This window comes from Lutra lutra, chromosome 15, assembly GCF_902655055.1.
Source record: "Lutra lutra chromosome 15, mLutLut1.2, whole genome shotgun sequence".
NCBI lineage: Eukaryota > Metazoa > Chordata > Mammalia > Carnivora > Mustelidae > Lutra > Lutra lutra.
This window is the reverse complement of record NC_062292.1, coordinates 40172683-40196670: the sequence shown is the minus strand read 5'-3', so window position 1 is coordinate 40196670 and position 23988 is coordinate 40172683. Positions and strand designations below refer to the sequence as shown.

Genomic DNA, 23988 nt, shown 5'->3' with positions numbered 1-23988 from the left:
TTGGCACTGGCATTTTTATGCAGAGAGAACTTTTGGTTTAGTTGTGGAACCCTCATTATTTTTGATGATTGGGTATAAAATTAAAACATGGAAATCATCTTTTATAAATGTAAATTTCTTTAGATCTGCTGCTTTGAAAACATTGGAATGACTTAAGTGTCTAATGCAGTCTGCTTTCAAATCAGCAATGTATGGCGGGCTCTTCTGTGTTTCCCTTAAAAAGAGCACTTATTAGGGTCACTTATTCCACAAGAGGTCCTTCCAAAATCCTGTCCAGCATAGTATCATTCTCATCGTCATCTCTGATAGATAGTAGTTATATATCAGATATAATATCTAATAAATGTTATAGTTATATATCAGATATAGATATCTAATAAATGCAGTGATGTATTAGATTTGAGGTTGATAGTAAAAAATCTCTCTCCAAAGTGGTTGTGGGTGAGATAGTCACATATTACAGGTAGGGATGAGAAAGATGAACATGACAAAATGTGAATGTGGCATTTAATTATTTCTGGATGTTTTGTGGGGTGACTGAAAAAACCTTCAGTGTTAGTTGTTAACTCTGTCATATATCTAAGCAGATGGACAGGATATGGTGACCCCTGCCGTGGGCGAAGGAACCCCTAGTTCGAACCTAAAGGGTCAGTGATTAAAAGCAAGCTATAAGTTGCTTTAAAGCCTGTTAGTGAAGATGTGGGGTTTGTGATAAGTGAGAAAACTGAGAGTGAGTTGGCTGGAGAGAATGGGGAGACCTCAAAGACAGGCCTCAAGGTTCATGATAGGATGAGAGGCAACAGAAGGAACAGAGGTGGTAGGAGTAAACCCCACGATAGAGGACTACCCACGATGGATGACTACTAAGTTCTGAAGAGAACTTAGTAAGGGGCCAAGTGCCTGAGTCCAGACTCATCAGACAAGCCATGTAAACTGGGCTGATAGCAGGCGCGGTGGGACACTTGTCACATTGAAGAAGCAGGTTGATTCCAGGATAAGTTCTGATCTAAAGCAGAGTTGGGGGCAAAAAGGGACATCTGGCGCCAGGCAAGGGCTGTTAATATTTTTCTGCAGATGCAGAGTAAGTGAAAGATTTCCACTTAAGTCTAATGGAAGAAGGATGCACGTGAAAATCCATGATTTTTTAAAAAGATTTTATTTATTTATTTGACAGACAGAAATCACAAGTAGGCAGAGAGGCAGGCAAAGAGAGAGGAAGGGAAGCAGGCTCCCTGCCGAGCAGAGAGCCTGATGCGGGGCTCGATCCCAGGACCCTGAGATCATGACCTGAGCCGAAGGCAGAGGCTTTAACCCAACTGAGCCACCCAGGTGCCCTGAAAATCCATGATTTTAAGGGAGATAATCTAAGGGGGGGGGGAGCTTCGTATTAACAGTAACAATAGGCAGTAGCCCAAAGAGATTTATGATTGAGACTTATACTTAACTGAGTTTGTTGAAATTATGTTTGCATTTCACGTCAGCTTTATGTAGATCTGCATCTCTGAAACTTCTCTATAATATATTAAAAAGTTCCTAGATTTGGACTGAAGAGTATAGATAGATTATAGTGGTGGGATGGGTGAAGGGAGAGCTCAAGAGAAAAAAGGAAAAGATGGAAAATCCTGTAAAAGTAGGGTGATTTTTCAGACAACAGATCTGGGACTCCATTTTCCCTCTAAGGAGTGACCCTGGAGCTGTAGGAAGTATGTATTTGGAAACCCACTATTACTATGTTAGCTGGTCTACATTTTCCACATAAAACTAAAGAATTATCTTGCTCTGGAGGTATGTTGTGTTTAACTAGTTTTGAGGTTCTTGTTATATTCTATGGATTAATACTCAAAATAATCACAGTAACTTAATATTTTTCTTTGTGCTTCTTCATAAAGAGAGAAGGTTGAAAAGGCATCCCAGGTGGTCTTCATGAATGGGGAAGAAATAGTTGTGGAACATCCTGACATGAAACAAGTTTATAATTTTATTTATGATCTTGCATTCTGGTCTTTTGATGAATGCCATCCCAACTATGCTAGCCAGACAACTGTTTATGAGATGCTAGCTGTACCCCTCCTAGAACGCGCCTTTGAAGGCTACAATACCAGTCTGTTTCGCTTATGGTCCACTGGCCTCCGGAAAATCATATACGTAAGTGTTATTTCCAAGTACAGTTACTGAAAGTGCCAGACTCTTTGGTAAGAAACAGTGTAGTGTTGATAGAAAGAATGTAGTTTTGAAACCACACAGGTCTGGGCTCAAATCTCATCCATTTTATATACTGGTTCTGCAAACTTGGGCACGTTATGTAAACTCTGAGCTTCAGCTTGTGCAGGAGATACTATTTGTGAGTGTCATTGGCCCATTTTACTGTACATATGTCTTGTGTAAACCCAAATCTGGAGAGGTTATTTTGTAAATATTATTGTGAGAATTAAAAGTAGTCAACTAATCAATGGTATATGTATATTAAAGGCTCTGCTTGTACTTTCTCACAACTCTCTGAATTAGATACCTCATATTTATTTCCATTTTATAGAAGAGGAAATTGAGGTTTTCTGGGGTTAAGTACCTTGTTTAAGGTCACAGAGCTTATAAGTGGTGAGATCAAGATTTGAACTCAGGAAGATCTGACTTCAGAGACTAGGTTATTAGATATTTATAATGTGGTTTAATTAGCTTGTCTCCCATTCATTCCCCAACCCATTTCCCCAGAAGAATTTTAAAAAACCACTAATTAGTTTTATCCCTCTTCACCCCTGCCATTTATTATGTATTTTCCAGGATGATGGGACTTAGTGAAGAACCAGGAATAATTCCAAGGTTTTGTGAAGACCTTTTTGCTCAAGTAGCCAAAAAACAAACTCAGGAGGTGCGTTCTCTTGTGTAAGCCTTCATGTTAGACTAGGAAACAGTCAAATCAAATTAAAATCAGAGCCATCACCACTAAGGTAATAATGGAAGATGCAATTTTAAGTTCTAAATCATTCTCTTTTGGAACAGTGGTATGGAGGGGAAGTTGGAGATTCAAAATTTCGGAATGAATTCCCCTCGATGGGCAGTGATAAAAGGATCATCTCTTCTGTCTTCTCTAGCTTTTCAGCTTTATTACTTTTATGTATGTGTAGTGGTTTATAATGCGGCAGTTATGTACTGTTACATGTTTGTGGTCAGGCAGGTACACGGACTCAACTAAGGACAGTAGGCAGAACCTTCAGAACAACATGAAGCAGAGAGTAGTGAAGCTGGAGTTTAAACCCAGATTCAGCTTCAAATATCATGCTCTTTACACTGCCCTACACCTGAAAATCTGTACTAGCTTCCCTTTTTTCCTATTCATTCGTACATGCAGCCAGTATTTAGGGGATATCGGCTGTTTGCCGAGCAGTCCATTAGATCACTTTTCCCCAAATTTGCTTCATCATAAGAATTACCAGGAATGTGTCAGGGGCAGATTTTCATTTGCGTGTTTCATCATGTGTGATTGTATGTGTGTGTGCATGTGTGTGTGTGTGTGTGTGTGTGTGTGTGTATACACTTGCTACAAAAATCTCTTCAGGAGATTCTGATTTAGTTGATCTGGGCTACAGCTGGGAATTTATAGTTTTCTTACTACACTATACCTAGTGATTCTTATGATAAGGGAAATTGGAGAAATGCTATGCAAGATTTGAAAATATGTAGTTAAAAGACCCAGTTTCTGTATTTAAGAGAGTATAATGGAGAAATGAGTCAGTAAATAGCCAAGCACAATCAACTTAATGCTAAATAAATAAAAGCAAATACTATAATAGAGTAAGAACAGTGTGCTTTGAGAATATTTAAGATTAGAGGAAGCCACGTGTTCTTAAATGGGGGACAACTGAGCTTATTTTTAAAGGAAACGGAGCAGTTATTAGCTTGTGAAGAGGCGGAAGGACATTCCAGGCAGCGGGAGCAGCATGTGCAAAGCTTTGAAAGCAAGAAAGTAGGGAGCCTTTGGGAATCTATAAATTGTTTACTTTGCTTTAAGCATGGAATTTGAGAGTAGAGGGTGATAAGAGATGAAACCAGAGAGGCAGGCAAAACTCAGCTTGTGAATGACTTTATGACCCCTGCATCTAGGAATCTAGAAAGCTATGGAAGGATTTTAAGCAGGGAAATCAAATGATCACCTTTGCTCTCCAAAAAATAAAAAAGATAGCTCTGGCTGCAGTGTGGAGAACGGATTGAAAAGAAGTAGAACTGGAAGCAAAGAGACCAGTTGTGGGACTTGTAAACTGTAAGGAAGGCATGACAAGGGGCTAGATTCAGGTAGTGACTGTAGGATTGAACATTTGAGAGATCTTAGTAAGTAGAGCTTATCTTCTTTGGAGAAATGTCAATTTAAGTCCTTTGCCTGTTTTTAAATTGGGTTGTTTGTCTTTTTGCTATTGGTTGTAAGAGTCCTTTATATATTCTGGATCCTAGAACCTTATCTGATATATAATTTTCAAAAAATGCAAGGATTTTTAAATAAGTTGCATGTTGTGTTCTATTTGTCCTACTAGGTCAGCTACCACCTTGAAATGAGCTTTTTTGAAGTGTATAATGAAAAAATTCATGACCTTCTGGTTTGTAAAGGAGAAAAACGGGCAGAGAAAGCAACCAGTAAGATTACACAATTTATGATCTGTTTTTTAATTTGTTTTTATAAATGAGTATGGTTATGCTAGTACTCAACATGATCTATTGGCTTGCATTTTTACTAAAATTGCTATTATATGATAGCAAATGCTTGGGATCTACAGTCTAAATGAGTAAATAAATAGTAAATAAACTAAACATTATTGCTAATGGGTATTAAATTCGTTATTAAATTTAGCCTCTTTTAAAGCAAATATTGTGTCAAAATATAAGATAAGCTATGTTTCAAGATTTCGTTAGACCACTTAAATCAAACACTAAATCCCTAAAGCCAAAAAGCAGTAGAAGTTTAAAAATTGTTTTGTTATTATAGAATATGTATCTTACTGGGTTATTTAGTAAATTGGTATCTTATACATAATATTTTCTGTGAAATAATAAGTTCCACAAATACATAATTTTTTTAAAAAACTGCTATCAAAATGTAAAATTTGGGGAGTACCTGGATGGCTCAGTTGATTAAGCCTCCAACTCTTGATTTTGATTCAGGTCATGATCTCATGGGATCTCTTGGGATTGAGCCCTTCATTGGGCTCTGAGCTCAGCAGAGCAGAGTCTGCTGGAGACTCTCTCTTCCTTTGCACCTCACCCCCTACCTTGCTTGCATGCTCTCTCTCTCAAATAAATAAATAAAGTCTTTTCTTTAAAAGAATGTAAAATTTTTAATTTTGAAAAGGACCTTGGAGAGCAAGAAAGTAAAATCAAAAGAGGTCACTTGACTTTCAAAGTCAAGTCATTCAAAGTCATTGTGGCTATGCTGTTGGTAACATCAAGAATCTTAAACTTGGGGGCGCCTGGGTGGCTCAGTGGGTTAAGCCGCTGCCTTCGGCTCGGGTCATGATCTCAGAGTCCTGGGATCGAGCCCCACATCGGGCTCTCTGCTCAGCAGGGAGCCTGCTTCCTCCTCTCTCTCTGCCTGCCTCTCTGCCTGCTTGTGATCTCTCTGTCAAATAAATAAATAAAATCTTTAAAAAAAAAATAAAATAAAAAATAAAAAAAAATAAAAAAAAAAGAATCTTAAACTTGGCTTTCTTCTTTGACTTAAATGTATTTTAAATTTCTGGTTACAAAGTTTAAAACATAATGTAAAGCTGGAAAAAAATTAACTGAAATTTGCTGAACGTATTTTATTTTAAAGAGATATTTAAGAGCGTAGAGATAATGGCTACTGCAGGTCTTAAGAATAAAGAACTAGTAAGATATTTGATGCTACAGTGGACTGTGGCATCTTGTAAAAAGTTTGTGATTCTGAAGCAGTATCTTAATGCCTTACAGATTTGTGTTTGTGAGAACCTTTATATTTATCTCTGGGTCAAGTAAAGGCAAATCTCTTTGCCTTAAACTCCACATACACAAGAAAAGACCATTTAAAATTGTGTTTTATATGAAATATTTGTTATGCCCTTAATAATGCTAATGTTTGCTTCTATTAGCTGAGAGTAAGGGAGCATCCTGTCTCTGGGCCGTATGTCGAAGCTCTGTCAATGTAAGTGTTTGGCTCAGTGAAAGCAAGGAGGAGACAAGTAATGAATAGAACGAATGTTGTTCTCATTTGCCTTCCCAACTTTGAAACGCTGGATAACTATTTAACATTCACCCTTAATATTATTCCTTTAATTTTTCCTCTCTTTCCGACTACAGCATTAGCTGCTTGTTTTTGTGTTTGTTTATATCTTTTGCAGCACCTGTAAAGTACCTGGCATGGAGTGTTAGTTATACTGTGTGTGAGATATTTGATTTTTCTCCCTTTTTCCCCTTTCCCCATTAAGTTAAGCCTTCCCTTTCTAGTTGCTTTTTCTATCTATTACTTTAAGCTGAAGAGGGGAGAAGGTGCTAAGATGAGCTTAGTGTTGAGAGTGTGAAACATGCTAAGAGTCATTTACTTTATCTTTCAACACCCCAGATGCTTTCTTAAAGAAAAGGGAAAGTGAATAGGTATGGATTCAGCTCCATTTAATAATTCTGGGATTATGTCGTGACCTATACATATTAGCATACCCACCCCCACGTATGCCAAGTATGGGTTTTGGTCTCATGATTTAGACTTGAATATTATAATATTAAGAGCTAAACTGCTTCATTAATAAAAACCATACTTTTTGGTAAAATTAAAACATTTGCTACCCTTTAAGAATGGAGACAGTGAAAGATTGTGTGAGAGCCAGTATAATAATACCTATGAATTATTCAATTGTGGTCTTCAGAAAGTAATTATGTAATTTAAACATTATTATTATTTTATGAGAATAAGAAGGTAATTATCAGTAAAAACAATTTTGTCTTTTTCCTTTTAAAAATAGGAATGTTGTCAGTTCTTACTCTGATATCCAGGTAAGATTGATTGTATTTTATCTTCTTTCCACTACATAGAAAGATCATAATCATAAATATTCATAAGAATATTTCTCCTTAACTGCTACTTGCATAAGTAAATCTTGTTAATTCATTATGAGCTGATTTTGTTTGTTAAACTTCAATCAGAGGAATTACTCTTCTGAAGTAAAAATAAAAATTGACTATCATAGCAGCTTAACATTATTGAAATAGTCTTTTAAAGGTGTAATTTCCTGATTCAAGTATCTGTGATGGAGGCAGAGTTGAAAATGGGAATACAAATTATTAAATTACAAACATTTATTAATTTCATTTTATAAACAGTTTATAAAGTGTGTATATGTTGCCAAATGCACTTACTTAATTTTGTTGTTTCTTAATTTGTTCCAATAAATTTTAGTTTGCTGTTCTGACCTCCCTCTCTTCTTTCTTGTAAGAGTTGGCTAGAATTGGGAAATAAACAAAGGGCAACTGCTGCTACTGGTATGAATGATAAAAGCTCCCGATCGCATTCGGTTTTCACCTTGGTAATGACCCAGACCAAGGTATTCTTTTTATTGATTTTTTTATTCTTTAAATCAAAAGTAAGAGTATGGTAATATCAATATATAATTTTAGTATACACAATAACAGAATGACTTTTGTATAGATGGCAGTATTTTTATTTTACTGTTTGAAAAATCAATAATGTATGATTATTAATTTATGATATCATTGATATTAATATGATAAGAATATTAATGTATAATAATATGTTTATAATACATGGTATTTGTACAGTATTTGGAAAAACGTATCAGAAAGAGATTTTTAAAAATTCAGCCATAGGTTCCACTATTCAAATAAAGCCCCTCTCAATATTTTAATATATAATATTTTAGTTGTTTTATAATCACTCTTAAACAAATTTACAAAATCTTCAATAATTTTATGCCATTAAAATTCTTTATCAACTATCATTTTTCATAGCTGTATAATATTCCATGAACAATTCCAGTTTCTCTGCGGTTGGACATTTATGTTGCTTTAAGTGCTTTGCCTCTTTGGGATGCCTGGCTGGCTCAGTCAGAAGAGCATGTGATTCTTGATCTTGGGGTCATGAGTTCAAGCCCCGGGTTGGGTGGAGAGATTACTTAAATAAATAAATAAACACCTTGCTTCTTTCATGCTGTGATAAATAACACCTTTGTACATCAAGCTTTTGCTCTATTTATGGTTGTTTTGTCAATATTATTGGGTAGTTGTGAGTTTTTATCCCTTTAAAGTCATTTATTCTGGCATAATGCAAGCATTGCTCCATGTATTCTTGAATGTTTATTATAAGTTATTAATGATCACACTTTTGTGAGAGGACAGTTTCAAAAATAAATGAGTGGTTTGTAATCTTGTCTAACCTTCCATTCCAAGACTTACATTGAGAGCAAGTCATGGAAGAACTTATGACCTATTATTTTAATGTCTTTTTGCTACAGACGGAATCTGTGGAAGGGGAAGAACATGATCACAGAATAACGAGTCGGATAAACCTGATAGATCTGGCGGGCAGCGAGCGGTGCTCCACAGCTCAAACTAGTGGAGATCGACTGAAGGTAAATATGAGGCTTTTCTGGGGCACCCGGCTGGCTCAGTCAGTGGAGCATGTGACTCTTGTTCTCGAGGTTGTGAGCTCAAACTGATGCTGGGTGTAGAGATTACTCAAATAAATACAATCTTTAAAAAATATATAAGAGGCTTTTCTCATTTTAATGAAACCTAATTAACTTTTAATTCCCCAGGGCATTATTTGTAGGAGTTTGCAAACTAAATATACTTAGTAACAACAAACAAAAACAAAAATTGTCTATCTGCCTCTTTATAGACAACACTGCTGTGGTTTAAAGAGAGATCTTTACTTTTGTGGTCGTGTTTGCTTTTCAAAGAAAATTAGTAAATTTTGAGTTGTAAGGAAGTTGGTAGTTTATGGAAGAAAATATTGACTTGGTAATTATATGAGGGAAGGAATGTATTTTGTGAAATGAATGGATTCCTGAGCAGTTATTTTAAATTAGATGTTTTTTCTCGTACACAGGAAGGCGGGAGTATTAATAAGTCTTTGCTCGTGCTGGGAAAGGTCATATCTGCTCTTTCTGAACAAGCAAACCGAAAGAGAGTTTTTATTCCTTATCGTGAATCTGTTCTTACATGGCAAGTATCTTTGGAAGTACAAAGAATTGTATAAAACATAGTGAACACTCTGGGGAAAAGAATGATAGACTGACTTCATGTAGCCTTGGGACCAAGAAGAAGTGGTTGGCCGTGTGACTCCCAAGACCAGACTATGCAGATTGAATCTTGGTTCTGCATCCTATAAGCTCTGCAACTTCAGGCAAATCATTGAATGTTCTAGTCTGTTTCTCCACCTGTAAAATGAGTATAATAACAATACCTCCCTTGTAAGGTTATAGTGAAGATTAAATAATTACTATAAAACTCTTAACACGTAGTATGTGCCGTATTAGTATAGCAGCTGGTACTACCCTCACTGTTTTTAGGCTTCATGTTTGAGCATATATGATACCACCAAACACATTGCTGTGTGTACAAAGTGAAACCGTTTTGTGTGGCACCTACTGACTAGCATTTAAGTGTTCAATAAACATTTTGTTAATGAGTATGTTTTCGTTAATGAGATATATTACATTCAAATTACATCTGCATAGATTTAATATCCAATTGTGATGAGCATTGATATATACCGATAAGGGCTGCCTCTCTACTTGACAGCCCCGATGCAGGGCTTGATCTCAGGACCCTGAGATCATGACCAGAACCAAATCAAGAGTCGATGGTTAACCGGCTGAGCCACCCAGGCCCTCAGACTGCTGTATGTCTTTATAATTGGTTTATAGGAATGTAGTGACAACATTTAAGAAAATACTTAAGGGAAATCTGATTTTTTTTTTTTTTTTGGTGCCTTTTGGAAACTAAGGATAGTGAAATTCATTCTGCATTAATAAAGAAAAGTGATTTAGTCTCATACTATCTTTTTTCCTCTAAAAGAAGGCTTTTGCATATAGTAGAAAACAACATTTTTGTTTATATGCCCATTCATCATTTTCAGAATTTATTGGACACTTGTTCCTAAACGTTGTGGCAGCATTGGAAATACAGAGATGGCCAACACACATACTTTCTTTCCTGAAGTATAGCTCACAGTCTAGTCTGGGGAGTGGGAAGTGGTATCTCACTAAATATTTGATGGTTAACCGTATTTTAAATCTTTGCCCCAGTTACTGTTTCATGAAACAATATAAAAAGTATAAGAGAAAACAATGTTCATGAGATCTAAAAATAACTACAAATACCACAAAAGTTCTGAATGGTGGTGCTCATGGCGGGCTCAGTCCATAGAGCATGTGACTCCTGATCTCAGGATCTTGAGTTCAAGCCCCACATTGGGTGTAGAGGTTACTTTAAAAATAAACAAATAAAAGTCCTGAATGGTATATGAGTGAAAAGTATAATACTGTATTATATATGCTATTAGTTTGTTTTGTTCTTTCTACATAAGTACTGCTATTAGGTTGTAGAAACAAAGTCTAATTATGACTTATTTTCCTTGAAGGCTGTTAAAAGAAAGTCTGGGTGGAAATTCAAAAACTTCAATGATCGCTACTGTCAGTCCCGCTGCCAACAACATTGAAGAAACTTTAAGCACACTGAGATATGCCAGCCAAGCCCGTATGATAGTCAATATTGCCAAAGTAAATGAAGATATGAATGCTAAGTTAATTAGAGGTGAAGATTTCTCTAAACATTTAATTATTTTATAACAGCTAAATCTCAAATATTGTTTCAGTCATGAAAATATGCAATTTAAGAAAATTAAAGATTTTTCTTTCATACCTACTTATAATAGACACAAGACCTCATTCTACAATGATAGTGGAAGAGAGGTGGAGACGATGGGAAATAGACTTAGGAAGGGGAAAACAAGCAGAAAGAAAATACGGAGTGGGTAAAGGGGAAAGAGCGAACATAGAAAAATAATCTTATAGACTGAGTCATAGATGTGTGCAGCAGAATAATACCATGATTTATTACTTTTCCTCCTACAACCTTTCCTCCATTGTCATTCTGTTTATCAGTTCTACTCTTGCTTAGTTCATTGATATAAAGGATAGTGATCTAAAGGCTTGAGTTTCTAGCATAGGCCTAACTTCATTTATGCTCAGTACTACTTTTTCTGTATCTCCTGGGAATCACCTGCTTAGGATGAACTTGAGTACCTGCATGGAACCTTGGTTTGTGCAGTTTTCTCTTTGCTTATGTGGAGCTACCATTTTTTTCATAGTCCTTTGTCCTCTGGCCCTTTTGAGCCGCAGAGAATGAATGGTTACTTCGGAGGAGCAGGCCAGAGAAGAACGAATTTACTGTTACCATGGTCCATCGTCTCCCTTTTGGATTCCCCTCTCTTTCACAAATAGGGCTACTTTCATTAAAAATAAGTATTCTGAACTCCAGCTTGAAAAATCTTTGATTTTTATCCAACATGTCTTTATGAATAAGGTTTGCCTTGGGACAATCCTGGTTCATGTCTCCTGCATTAGTGTGATTAACAATGTGCTTCTCAAAAGTGTCCCTCTTTGGACCATACATTATATGGCCATACTACTTATGAGGGGGGAAATTCATTAAGATGGGAGTACTTTTTCAGATTAAGGCTAAGTAGAAATGTATAGGTAATGTAAGTAAAATAAAATTGATTTCTGTAAATATTCTATCTTATTTAGTAATATTTAAAACTTGAAATAAGAAAATTGGAGGATTAAACCTACTGTGGTAATGATTATATATCAAATGTTATTAATCATGCACCTTTTTACATATTTAGAATTGAAAGCAGAAATTGAAAAGCTAAAAGCTGCTCAAAGGAACAGTCGAAATATTGACCCTGAACGATATAGGCTATGCCGGCAAGAAATAACATCCTTAAGAATGAAACTGCACCAACAGGAGAGAGACATAGCAGAAATGCAAAGGTGGAATATAGTTAATATTTTAGATGTCTGTGTGTTACCTAAAATCATTGGATGGGTGGTGCTGGGATTGGTGGAGAGGGAGGACTTTAGGAAGGATCTGTGGCTCTGTTTTCATACTTTCTGTATGAATAGAGGAGTCCATCCCCAGACCATCATATTTTAAATATTCCTAAGTGGTTTCCTAATCTTTATTTATTATCTTTAATTCTCAATCTTATGCATCTGGATATTTTTAACTCTATTATTCTGTTTGTCTTTGGAAAGAGCATGGAAAGAAAAATTTGAACAAGCTGAAAGAAGAAAACTCCAAGAAACAAAGGCGTTACAGGTATCATTTCAACTTTCTAAACTGATTTGAAAATTAAATGAAAACGACAGTAAATATGGAAATGGAATTTCTCAAATATTCATTTCATACTGACTCTATATGGCAAGCAATACCATAAAGAGAAATAGTATAAGAAAGTGTTGTGATCAAGACTCTGATATACTTAGAGCCCATAGCTATGTTGGAAAATTAAAATATAAACAAACCATCTAATTCTGTTCACTTCGATTCAACAAATATTAAATGTTTTTTTCTGTGCCAGGCCAGGGGGAGGCCAAGGTGAATAAAATGTAGTTTTGGCCCTCAAAGAGCATGTAATCTAAAGGGAGGTTTACAGTGTAAATAGATGACTGAAAGGCAGTGTGATCTGACTAGGTTGAACCATATGATATTGCCATTTTTTAGGTAAGAAATGAACACTGGCAGTGTCATACGGTTCAACCTAAGGCAATGAAAAGCATGTAAAAGGAAGAGAAGCAGGAGACAGGAGGGAGTAATTAACTTTGATGAGGGTGGTTGTTAAGGAGGACTTCAAAGAGAAAAGGACAACTAAGCAAGATTTTGTTAGGCTACCAAAGTCAAGATTTCTTTTTTTTTTTTAATTTTTTATGTTTTTAAAGATCTCATTTATTTGACAGAGAGAGATCAGAAGTAGGCAGAGCAGCAGGCAGAGAGAGAAGGGGAAGCAGGCTTCCTGCTGAGCAGAGAACCCAATGCGGGGCTCGATCCCAGGATCCTGAGATCATGACCTGAGTGGAAGGCAGAGGCTTAACCCACTGAGCCACCCAGGTGCCCCGCAAAGTCAAGATTTCTAAGCAAGGAATCCCATGTTCAGAAGCATGGAAGGACAGCATAGCTTGGATGTCCACAGAATTCAGAACTTGTATATTAATGCTGGTGACAGAGATTGGACTGGAGAGTAATCCAAGATTCAGATCATGACATAGTGAGGAACTTGAAATTAGGTGACAGGGAGCCACTGAAGTGTTTTAAATGGAAAGGAAGTGACTTGAGCAGACTTCTGTTTTAAATAGGGTCTTCTGGTAATGGTGGATTTGAGGGAGGAAAGACTCATGCTGGCTGGGAAGGTTATTCATCTAGGAGGCTGTTACCATGGTGAAGGTAAGAGGTGGTGAGAGCTCGAGTAAGGCGGTGGCAGTGGGAATGGCTAGTGGAAGAGTTGGGTTCAAAAGATAGAAAGGAGGTACAATTCATAGACTCAGAGTGTGTTTTGGATGTGTGTGTATGCTGAAAAAATGGAAAAGTCAAGAATGATGCCCAGGTTTCTGAGGTGGGTGCATTGCACTGTAAAATCATGAAGTCACTGTAGTGGTAAAAGAAGCCAGATGACAATGGGTTGAGGAGTGACTAAGGAGATAGGGCAATATAGGTAAACACTGAAAACCTTGAGTGAGAAGTCAGAGAAAGGGGCTGTGAGATCCTGGAGAAGTTTTGTTTGTTCATTTTGGTTTTGTTTCTTTAAAGGAGGGAAGACACTTGGACTTTTTTATAGGAATCAAAACTCCTTAATGGAATGAGGTTCTAAAAGAGATTGGAGAGTATGGGTCAAGGGCAAAGGTATTGGCCGTAAAGAAAATATTTCAAATGACTGGTAGGCAGAGAACTGTAAGAATCAGGAGGAAGGGGAGAATATTCCTTGGGAGTGGTGAGTCCAGCTTCACAGAAGAGGCGAGATTTGAGTTTTGAAAATTTGGCTTTGAAGCCTGGGTAAGATTTTGTTAGGTAGAAAAAAGGAAGAGTGCATTCTAGGAAAGGAAAATTGTATGAGAGTAAAGGTACAAAAGTTGAAGGTGTGCTCAGAAGAAGGTGTGTGGATCAGTTTTATTGAAGCGGCAGTTTGTATGCGGTCATAAGGAGATAAAATGGGCAGGATATGTTATGGTTAGTTTATTGATTTTCAGGCTAAGTAATTTGACTTTTATCTTGTAGGAAGTGGGAAGTGATTGAGAATGTTTGACTGGGGTGTTGACATTTTGAGAATACCCTTTCAGGAGAATTGATTTAACATAGGATGTAAGATGAGCTGAAAACAAGAGAAATTGTTGACAGGGCAATCAGGCAGCTGCTGCAGTAGTTCAAGTATGAGGTAATAAGGGTCCGAACTAAGGTGAGGATAGCAAAGATGCAACAAAAGGGACTGATCCATTCTAAAGACAATCAGTCAGTAAGAAAAGGCACAGTTTGAGGGTGACAGATTGATGCATGAGAGGGCTCAGGATGGTGAAGGTCAAAGAAAGGCCACATAACTCTGAAAGTCTAAGATGTGTGATGGTAACAGTCACGGGGGAACCATGAAATAGAGATTCTAAGAAACCTTTACTGAGACTTCACATCCAGCAATTTTTATATTTAACGTAGACCACTTATTTTAGGTGGATTTAGTAATTTGCTGCTTTTTGTTAATGTTAATTTATTTTCTGACTTCCACTAGAAAGCAGGAATTACATTTCAAATGGACAACCATTTGCCAAACCTCGTCAATCTCAATGAAGATCCTCAACTATCGGAGATGCTATTATATATGATAAAAGAAGGAACGACAACAGTGGGAAAGTATAAACCAAACTCAAGCCATGACATTCAATTATCTGGGGTGCTGATTGCTGATGATCATTGGTATGTTATTCTTCTAGGAAAAAAAAGGCTCCTGTTCATTTTTTTAGTAGGCTTCCTTCTCTTGATGTGTATGGTTTCCTTCACATGAGGCATTCATTTTCATTGATTCTTTGGTATAATCCTTCAAATGCATCTTGTAGCCAGGAAAAACAGACATTCTGAGTGTCTTGTAAGGAAGATAGGTTAATTACTATCAATATGAGGTATAGTGTAATGGTATTTCTGTTTTGGTATATGTGATTTGTTGGTTGAGGGATGATTTTTTTTATTTTGATTTTGATTTGATTTGATTTGATTTTTTTAAATGTCACACCTTTTTTTGCAAATACTCTAGAAAAAAAATTTTTTTTAAAGATTTTATTTATTTATTTGACAGAGAGAGACACAGCAAGAGAGGGAACACAGCAGAGGAGTGGGAGAGGGAGAAGCAGGTTTCCCACTGAGCAGGGAGCCTGATTCTGGGCTCGATCCCAGGACTCCGGGATCATGACCTGAGCTGAAGGCAGACGCTTAACGACTGAGCCACCCAGGCGCCCCAAGGGATCATTTCTTTTCTTAGAATTATAATTACTTTGGGGGCACTAGGTGGTGGGTATTGTGGAGGGCACAGATTGCATGGAGCACTGGGTGTGGTGCAAAAATAATGAATACTGTTATGCTGAAAAAATAAAAAAATAGAAAGAAAAAAAAAAGAATTATAATTACTGGCATGAAATTAAACTTCTGTCCATCTCATATGGCAGGATTTTTGTTTGGATTGACAAATTTAAAAACTTTTTGTTTCATGTGAATTTTGTTCATATAAATTGAATGATTATATACATATTATTGGGATGATAGTATATACAAACTGCTTTGGCTCCACATTGTGTTTTCAAGATTCATTCATTTTGATGTTTTTTTAATTTTTACTGCTGTGAAGTATCTTTTTTTTTTTTTTTTTTTTAAGATTTTATTTATTGGGGCACCTGGGTGGCTCAGTGGGTTAAGCCTCTGCCTTAGGCTCAGGTCATGATCCCAGGGTCCTGGGATCGAGCCCCTCATCAGGCTCTCTGCTTAGCAGGGAGCCTGTTTCCTCCTCTCTCTCTCTCTCTCTTTCTGTGCCCGCCTCTCTGCCTATTTGTGATCTCTGTCTGTCAAATAAATAAAATCTTTAAAAAAAAAAAAAAAGAATGTTGGTGGTGAAGCCAGATCATGGATGTTTCAGAACGCCACGCCAAGGAGTTCTGATAGACCTAGGAGAGAGAAAGAATCAGAACAAGTAGATCCTGTTGAAACCTTTACCTGGTTAAAAGACTAGACTGGTGGGAGGGACATACTGCCAAGGGGTGAGCTATTCTTTCCAGATTGTTTTCTCTAGGTGCTACAACTTTTCCTGTAGCTTTTTCTCTCTCTGTTAAGTTAATCTAAAGATGAATTGGACTTTGGAGTGTCTTTCCTATTCTTTTTTTTTTTTTTTTAAGATTTTATTTTTTTATTTGACAGAGATCAGAAGCAGGCCGAGAGAGGAGGAAGCAGGCTCCCTGCTGAGCAGAGAGCCTGATTCGGGGCTCGATCCCAGGACCCTGGGATCACAACCTGAGCCGAAGGCAGAGGCTTTAACCCACTAAGACACCCAGGCGCCCCTGCCTTTCCTGTTTTTGAAATAAAAAGACTTTAAGGAATGTGTAGCATTTATAGCTGATTTTCATGGTGTCAGGGTCTAGCTAATTAGAGACTAAGGAGTGTGTTTTTATCTCCATGCTTTTCCTTCTTCTGTATTACCCTACTTTTCATGAGAGGAAAATGTTTGTTTTTCTCTTCATCTTTAAAACTCATGCATAAAACCAGAAATTAAAAAATAAAACACTTAAAAGTGTTTCATTCATAGGTAACCATTGTCAATATTCTAATGTTTTTTCCTTGAATTAATTTCATTTTATTTTATTTTTGAGGAGAAGGTTGGTATTTTTTTTTTTTAATAGTTATAGTTAAAATACATACAATGAAAATCCTTTCCACCACTGATGGTTGGAGTTGCTCAGGCTTTTTTCGCCAAAACTTTAAAATGTAGTTGGAGGAAAATAAAAGAATTTTAAGTTATTTTTGTCACAAATTGATATGAATCTTAACAGCAAAGGAATAATCTCAGCAGGATTATCTTGTATTGCCTTTTTCTTTTTTGTCTGTGCTGTAATTATAACAATGTACTTCTTGTACTTCTTATCTTAACAGTACTATAAAAAATTTTGATGGAATAGTGAGTATCATCCCAGTTGGAGAAGCAAAGACATATATAAATGGAAAACACATTTTGGAATCCACAGTATTACATCATGTAAGTTAGCCAGTGCTAAAATCTAACAAATTGTTTGACTTTGAGCAAGTTGTTTAATTTGTGTGAGTCTCAGTTTTTTCCTCTGTAAGATAAGGTAGTGAACTAGATTAAAGACTTTACAGTTCTAAAATTCTCTTTTCTATTAATTCATTAATTACCTTCATTCATGCAAAGGTAAAAGGTAAATCACTATAAACCAGTACCTGAAGAACTGACCACTGACAGCACCATTACATGTCCAGTAAAGAGCTGAGCCTTGGAAGTAAGCCCCAGTTATTTGCTATGTGACTTTTGAAAAAAGTTATTTAATTAGGGTGATTGTATTTCACTGAAGTCAGGATACTGTTGAGAGCATTTGTAATAATTATATTGGGAGAAGGGCACCTGGCTGGCTCAGTTGGAAAAGCATGAAACTCTTGATCTTGTCTTGAGTTTGAGCCCCATGCTGGGTGTAGAGATTACTTAAATAAATAAAACTTTTAAAAATATTACATTGGGAGAGCAGGCAAAAATGAGTCTGTTGCAGGCAAACCAAGACTGTTGGTCACTTCATACATATCCTATTTTCAGGGGCAGGGGAGGATTAAATGAAATAATCTGTCTATAGTTCTTAACGCAATGTCTGCAAATTGTAAGCTCAGTGAATGCCTTTTTTTATTATTAAGCTCTGTGCTCTTAAACTTCCTCATTCCTAAAATCTAGATAATAGTCTTATCTCACTGGGTTGTTGTGAGATATAAATGAGATCACGTATATATAAAGTGTTTAAAACAGTGGCATATAGAAAATATTTAATAAATGTTAGTTGCTATGATTTTTAATGTTTATTATTACTAATATTAGACTGTATTGAATTGCTGAGCTTAATTATTTGTCCCGTGTAAGTTTTTGATTCAGACTCACCTCAAGTAGTACATTTTTTGTGTGCTTTAGGGTGATCGGGTGATTCTTGGTGGAGATCATTATTTTAGATTTAATCATCCAGTAGAAGTCCAGAAAGGAAAAAGACCATCCGGTAGAGATACTCTTATAAACGAGGGTCCAAAAGACTTTGAATTTGCAAAAAATGAGTTGCTCATTGCACAGAGATCACAGTAAGTATTCTTGTTGATGTGAAATAGTAAGAATATGAGAGAGGTCTACAAGAAAGAGTTCATCATATTGTGCTAGTCTCCGCCAGTTAATTCTTTGGGTGCTAGTGTCTAGTGACATGATCTTTTCTCTTGGTACATTCATTCATTCAGCAGACATTAATTGAGCAGATATTATGTATCTGTCACTATACTAGAAATACAAAGAATAACTGAAATTTAGCTACTATACTGGAGGAATTTATCATCTCGTGGGGCTGACACGTAGTTGTACCAGAGTACCATGACAGAGTCCTGCACTATGTGCGGTTTATAGAGTGAGGGGTGACTCGTAGGCCCAACCAGGAATCAGCAAAGTTTTCTAAGGGACAAGAAGACATCCCCTGGAATGGAGTCCCAAGAAGCTGTTAGCAGTTAGCCAGAAGAACAGGAGTGTGTAAACTTTTTGTTTTCTTTGCCCCATTTTTAGCTCATGCAATATTGTAGGATTTCTGATTTAAGTAATATCCTTTACCAATTAATTGGTAAAGTATATGTAAAGAATTAGGACTTTATCTTAAAGGATACAGAATCATTAAAAGTTTTAGTCAGTCAAGAGAGAGACCTGACAGAATCGCAGTTTTAGAGCTCACCATGACCCAAGTCCGGAGAACAGAAGAGAGGCGGAGCAAGTATAGCTTGCAAATGCCGTTCAGAGATTGTTGAAGTAGAAGTACAGCGTGGTTGGGTGGGAGAGAGTATTACAGAGAAAGAATCAACCACACTTGACAACCAAAGAGGATGAAGGGATGAGGAATCAGAATGACTAGTATGGACTGGGCTAATCCTATTTTATCTTTTAAAAATTCTGAACTTGCTTCTGGTGCTTTTTTAAAAAATTGTGGTACAATATATGTAACATAAAATTCACTATTTTAACCATTTTAAATATACATCTCAAGGATATTAAGTATATTGACAGTGTGTACAACCATCAAACTATTCATCTCCGGAACTTTTTTATCTTCCCAAACTGAAACTCTGTTGCCATTCAGCTCTGACTCCCCATAATCCCTCTTCTTGTTGTCCTATCCCCCAGGCCCTGGTTACCATTAGCCTTCCTTCTTTTGATAGTTCTTTTTTCAGTGAAATTGAGAATGGAAATTTCTATACAATGTAGTTGCTAAAGCATTGATTTTTTTTTTTTAAGATTTTATTTATTTATTTGAGAGAAAGAGACAGAGACAGCAAGAGAGAAAACAAGCAAGATGGAGAAGCAGGCCCCCCACTGAGCAGGGAGCCTGGCTTGGGGCTCCATCCCAGGACCCTGGGATCATGACCTGAGCCAAAGCGATGCTTAACTGACTGAGCCACTCAGGTGCCTCTAGAGCATTGATTTTATTGAGAAGAAAGAAGCTTTCAGTTTTTTATACTCCTTGATGCTTTTCCCTTGTATATTGAAAGATGACAAAGCTAATTTAATGTTTTAACTTACCAAATGTCAAATTTTTATAGATGGTTGAAAATATACAACCTATTTAATAAAATAGCTCTCATAACATTTTTAGAGTTAGTTCAATGTTTTCCCTAACCTGTGACCTAAACGTGAATTAAAAGTTATTGATATATGAAATATAATTTTTGCTCTAATTATTGTTAATCATAAAATACCCTTATTTGGGGGCATCTGGGTGGCTTAATTGGTTAAGCATCCAACTCTTGATTTTAGCTCAGGTTATGACCTCAGGGTTATGAGACTGAGCCCCGTGTCGAGCTCTGGCTCAGTTGGAGTCCACTTGACATTTTCTCTCACTCTCTCCCTCAGCCCCTACTGCACTGTGCGCATGCATGCGTGTGCTCTCTCGCTCTCTCTCAAAAACAAAACAAAACAAAACAAACCTTTATTTTGTGTTTTCTATAATGTCAACTATATTGTTTACTACAATGTCAACTATATGTTTACTAATGTCAACTATAATGTTTACTACAACGTTCACTATGACATCATATTTTTATATTTTTATATAACTTATTTTCTTTAAGATTAGAAAATACAGGGACACCTGGGTGACTCATTAGGTTAAGTGTCTGCCTTTGGCTCAGTTCATGGTCTCTGGGTCCTGGGATCAAGCCCCTCGTTGGGCTCCCTGCTCCTCAGGAAACCTGCTTCTCCCTCTCTCTCTCTGCCCTTCTGCCATGCTTGTGCTCTTTCTCTCACTCTATCTCAGATGGATAAAATCTTAAAAAAAAAAAAAAAAGATTAGAAAAATATATTTACTTAAATGCTATGGTAACTAAGAAATAAACAAATTTTCATCCTTTTATATTGTTTTGCATAAGGCATTCTGAAAGCAATAAAAATTTAAGAACACTGTTGACAGAGTGTCAGAAATTTAAATGATGAGTTTGAAATTTTTGTTTAAAGAAAACATTTTAATATGATTAAGAACACTATGGTATATAAAGGATTCTTGACTATGTGTCCTGTGACTGTTTTGCTACTTTGTAGACTTGAAGCAGAAATAAAAGAGGCACAATTGAAAGCAAAGGAAGAAATGATGCAAGGAATCCAGATTGCAAAAAAAATGGCTCAACAAGAGCTTTCTTCTCAAAAAGCTGCATACGAAAGCAAAATAAAAGCATTGGAAGCAGAACTGGTAAAAGGCAGAACTGGTTTTTTCTTTCTCTGCTTGTGCGCCCTAAGTGATATATTGCCTATAAAATTGAGCATATCCCTAGAAGGAAACTGAGGGAATATCAAAGACTAGAGTGTCAAAGCCAAGTGAGTCTCAGCCTTCTTTAATTTTACTTCAGGAAGCAAGTTAGTAGTAGACAAATAGCTGTTGGAAGAAGAAGAAAAATAGAGAAGCTTCTGTCTTCTACCTACTTGAGCCCATGGCTCTCTCTCTGGTTTCTTGGTCATCTTGCATTCCCACAACCCATTTTAGAGGAGAGTGCTCTAGAAGGTTTGACTGGTGATACTTATTTTAAGTTAGATTAATCAAGCTGAATGAGATAGAAAAACAGGGCAACTTTTCTATTGATGAGTCAATTTCTTATACATTGATTAAAGAAATGGACTCTTGTACATTTCTTTATATTGTTTTTGAAAAAATATTATGTTTTTGCCATTACTTTTTTTTATTGTTCTTTAAAGAAGGAAGAGGCTCAAAGGAAGAAAATGCAGGAAATAAATAACCAAAAGGCTAATGACAAAATTGAGGAATTAGAAAAGGCAAAACAGCAACTTGAGCAGGAAATCTATGTCAACAAAAAGCGATTAGAAATGGAGACTTTGGCTGCAAAACAGGTAATTTCATTTTGTAAGTAGTTGGCTCTGTTTTGGGCAACAGCTGGAATTTTTTTTTTTTTCTATGAAACCCATCAATAATTTTATTAAATTAAAATTATTATTTTATCAATGATTAATTTTATGAATTATGAATTATTATTTTAATTAAATTTCAACTATATTGAGTAATATAAAATTATTAATTTTATCAGAACTTTACTCTTGGTGAGTACACTTATCTTTTAATATTTTTTTTTCTTCATTTTTTTTAATTAATTTTATTTTTTATAAACATATAATATATTTTTATCCCCAGGGGTACAGGTCTGTGAATCACCAGGTTTACACACTTCACAGCACTCACCATAGCCCATACCCTCCCCAGTGTCCATAATCCCACCCCCCTCCCAACCCCCCTCCCCCCATCAATCCTCAGTTTGTTTTGTGAGATTAAGAGTCACTTATGGTTTGCCTCCCTCCCAATTCCATCTTGTTTCATTTACTCTTCTCCTACCCCCTTAACCCCCCATTTGCATCTCCTCTCCCTCATATCAGGGAGATCATATGATAGTTGTCTTTCTCCGATTGACTTATTTCGCTAAGCATGATACCCTCTAGTTCCATCCACGTCGTCGCAAATGGCAAGATTTCATTTCTTTTGATGGCTGCATAGTATTCCATTGTGTATATATACCACATCTTCTTTATCCATTCGTCTGTTGATGGACATCTAGGTTCTTTCCATAGTTTGGCTATTGTAGACATTGCTGCTATAAACATTCGGGTGCACGTGCCCCTTTAGATCACTACGTTTGTATCTTTAGGGTAAATACCCAGCAGTGCAATTGCTGGGTCATAGGGTAGTTCTGTTTTCTTTTTTTTTTTTTTTTAAATGAACTCACGGTACCTAAGAGGAGATGGCTGAATCTGGGTCTCCTGATGAGAAGGGCTCTACTTTTTCTTCCTCTTTTTTGGGGGGGTGGGGGGGGGGTTGAGATCATTTTGTTTGATTTTCTTTTTTTCTTTCTTCTTTTTTTTTTTTTAATGAAAAGGGCTCTTCTTGCCTGAAAGCTTACAACCTGGTAATGCTCACAGCTCTGCTCACACATCATCACACAAACATTTTGAAAGAAACAGAGCTCTTATTTTGAGCTGGTTCCATTACAGCTTTCCCTTTTTATGCCTCCACAATTATCCTGTGATCCATCAGCCCAAATAATGTAAATGAATGAAATAGTGCTAGGGTTCAATGTGTAGAAGGAAGAAAGGCACAGCTCTTACACTGGATTGTATCCTCATGTCAGAATGAAGCATTATCCATCCATGGAAAGTGTGACCAGCAGTCTACTTGCCTGAGTGACTCCTAAGAGAACTCACAGGAGGGAGTCCATAACCCCAGTCATATGAGCTCAGGCCCTGAAGCTTTTATTGTCTCAGTGAGAGCAGAGACATCTTCAGGGCTGACTCATATTAATCAAGTTCTGAAGACTGCAGTATAAAACCAGACTGTCAGTATTTTAATATCGTGAGTTCCCTTTTTATCAACCATGTGAAGTATTCTTTCTCCTTATGTTAGTGGCTGCTAAAATATGGTCTTTAGTCCAGCAACATCAGCATTACTGTTAGAAATGCGTCTTAGGCCCCAGAACTCCTAAAATTAGAAACTCTGGAGGTGAGGCCCAGAACTATTCTAACAAGTTTTGCATGGAATTTTGACAAATACTAAAGTTTGAGCAGCATGGTTTTCCATCTCTGCTTTGATTCCTTACATCTTAGCCTCAAAATTTGTCCTTGAATAGCAATTTTCTTTTTCTTTTTTCCAAGTTATATAGTGAGAGCGTTGGTAGAAGAAAATACCTCTAGTAACCCAAAAGTTCTGATACTATAATACAGTGATAACATGTAACTAGTCAATTCTAGGACACAAAGTAGCTAGTGAACCACCTGAGAATTTTAGAAGAAAAAACAACTGTTTAAATCTTGAAAACAGTAATTATTAATGGGCTGTTATAAAGTATTTGTGGCAAATAAGGTTTTTGTGGTATCTTTTAAATTTAATTTTATTTGGTCAACAAATGTTCTTGAATGTGGGCTCTTCTGAGCAGTTTTTTCTCCCCAAAAGGTTTTTTTTTTTTTTTACTTCCTATCAATAGGAAGAATAAGATTAATTTATGTCATAAAAAATTCTAATGATTTTGTTATGGAGTCAAATTTTATACAGATATTTTATAAATCACTTTTTAAAGGCCTTTTATGCTTAATAAAACTTGTAAAACATGTATACTTAATAAAACATACTGTAAAATGAAATTCAATTATGCTGTGTTATG

General features: G+C 36.3%; 1 protein-coding gene across 1 annotated transcript in view; it reads left to right on the top strand.

Moving 5' to 3' along the window:
- The window catches only part of KIF14 (kinesin family member 14), a 53572-nt gene that overhangs the window by 3787 nt on the left and 25797 nt on the right, over positions 1–23988 (top strand). Inside the window, 18 exon segments of the mRNA XM_047705372.1 lie at positions 1890–2106; positions 2108–2145; positions 2779–2866; positions 4524–4601; positions 4603–4623; positions 6093–6145; positions 6960–6990; positions 7431–7538; positions 8466–8582; positions 9062–9177; positions 10598–10770; positions 11867–12014; positions 12279–12342; positions 14795–14979; positions 17194–17296; positions 18230–18390; positions 20876–21023; positions 21524–21676. Of these exon segments, the coding sequence (XP_047561328.1) occupies positions 1890–2106; positions 2108–2145; positions 2779–2866; positions 4524–4601; positions 4603–4623; positions 6093–6145; positions 6960–6990; positions 7431–7538; positions 8466–8582; positions 9062–9177; positions 10598–10770; positions 11867–12014; positions 12279–12342; positions 14795–14979; positions 17194–17296; positions 18230–18390; positions 20876–21023; positions 21524–21676 (2002 nt within the window).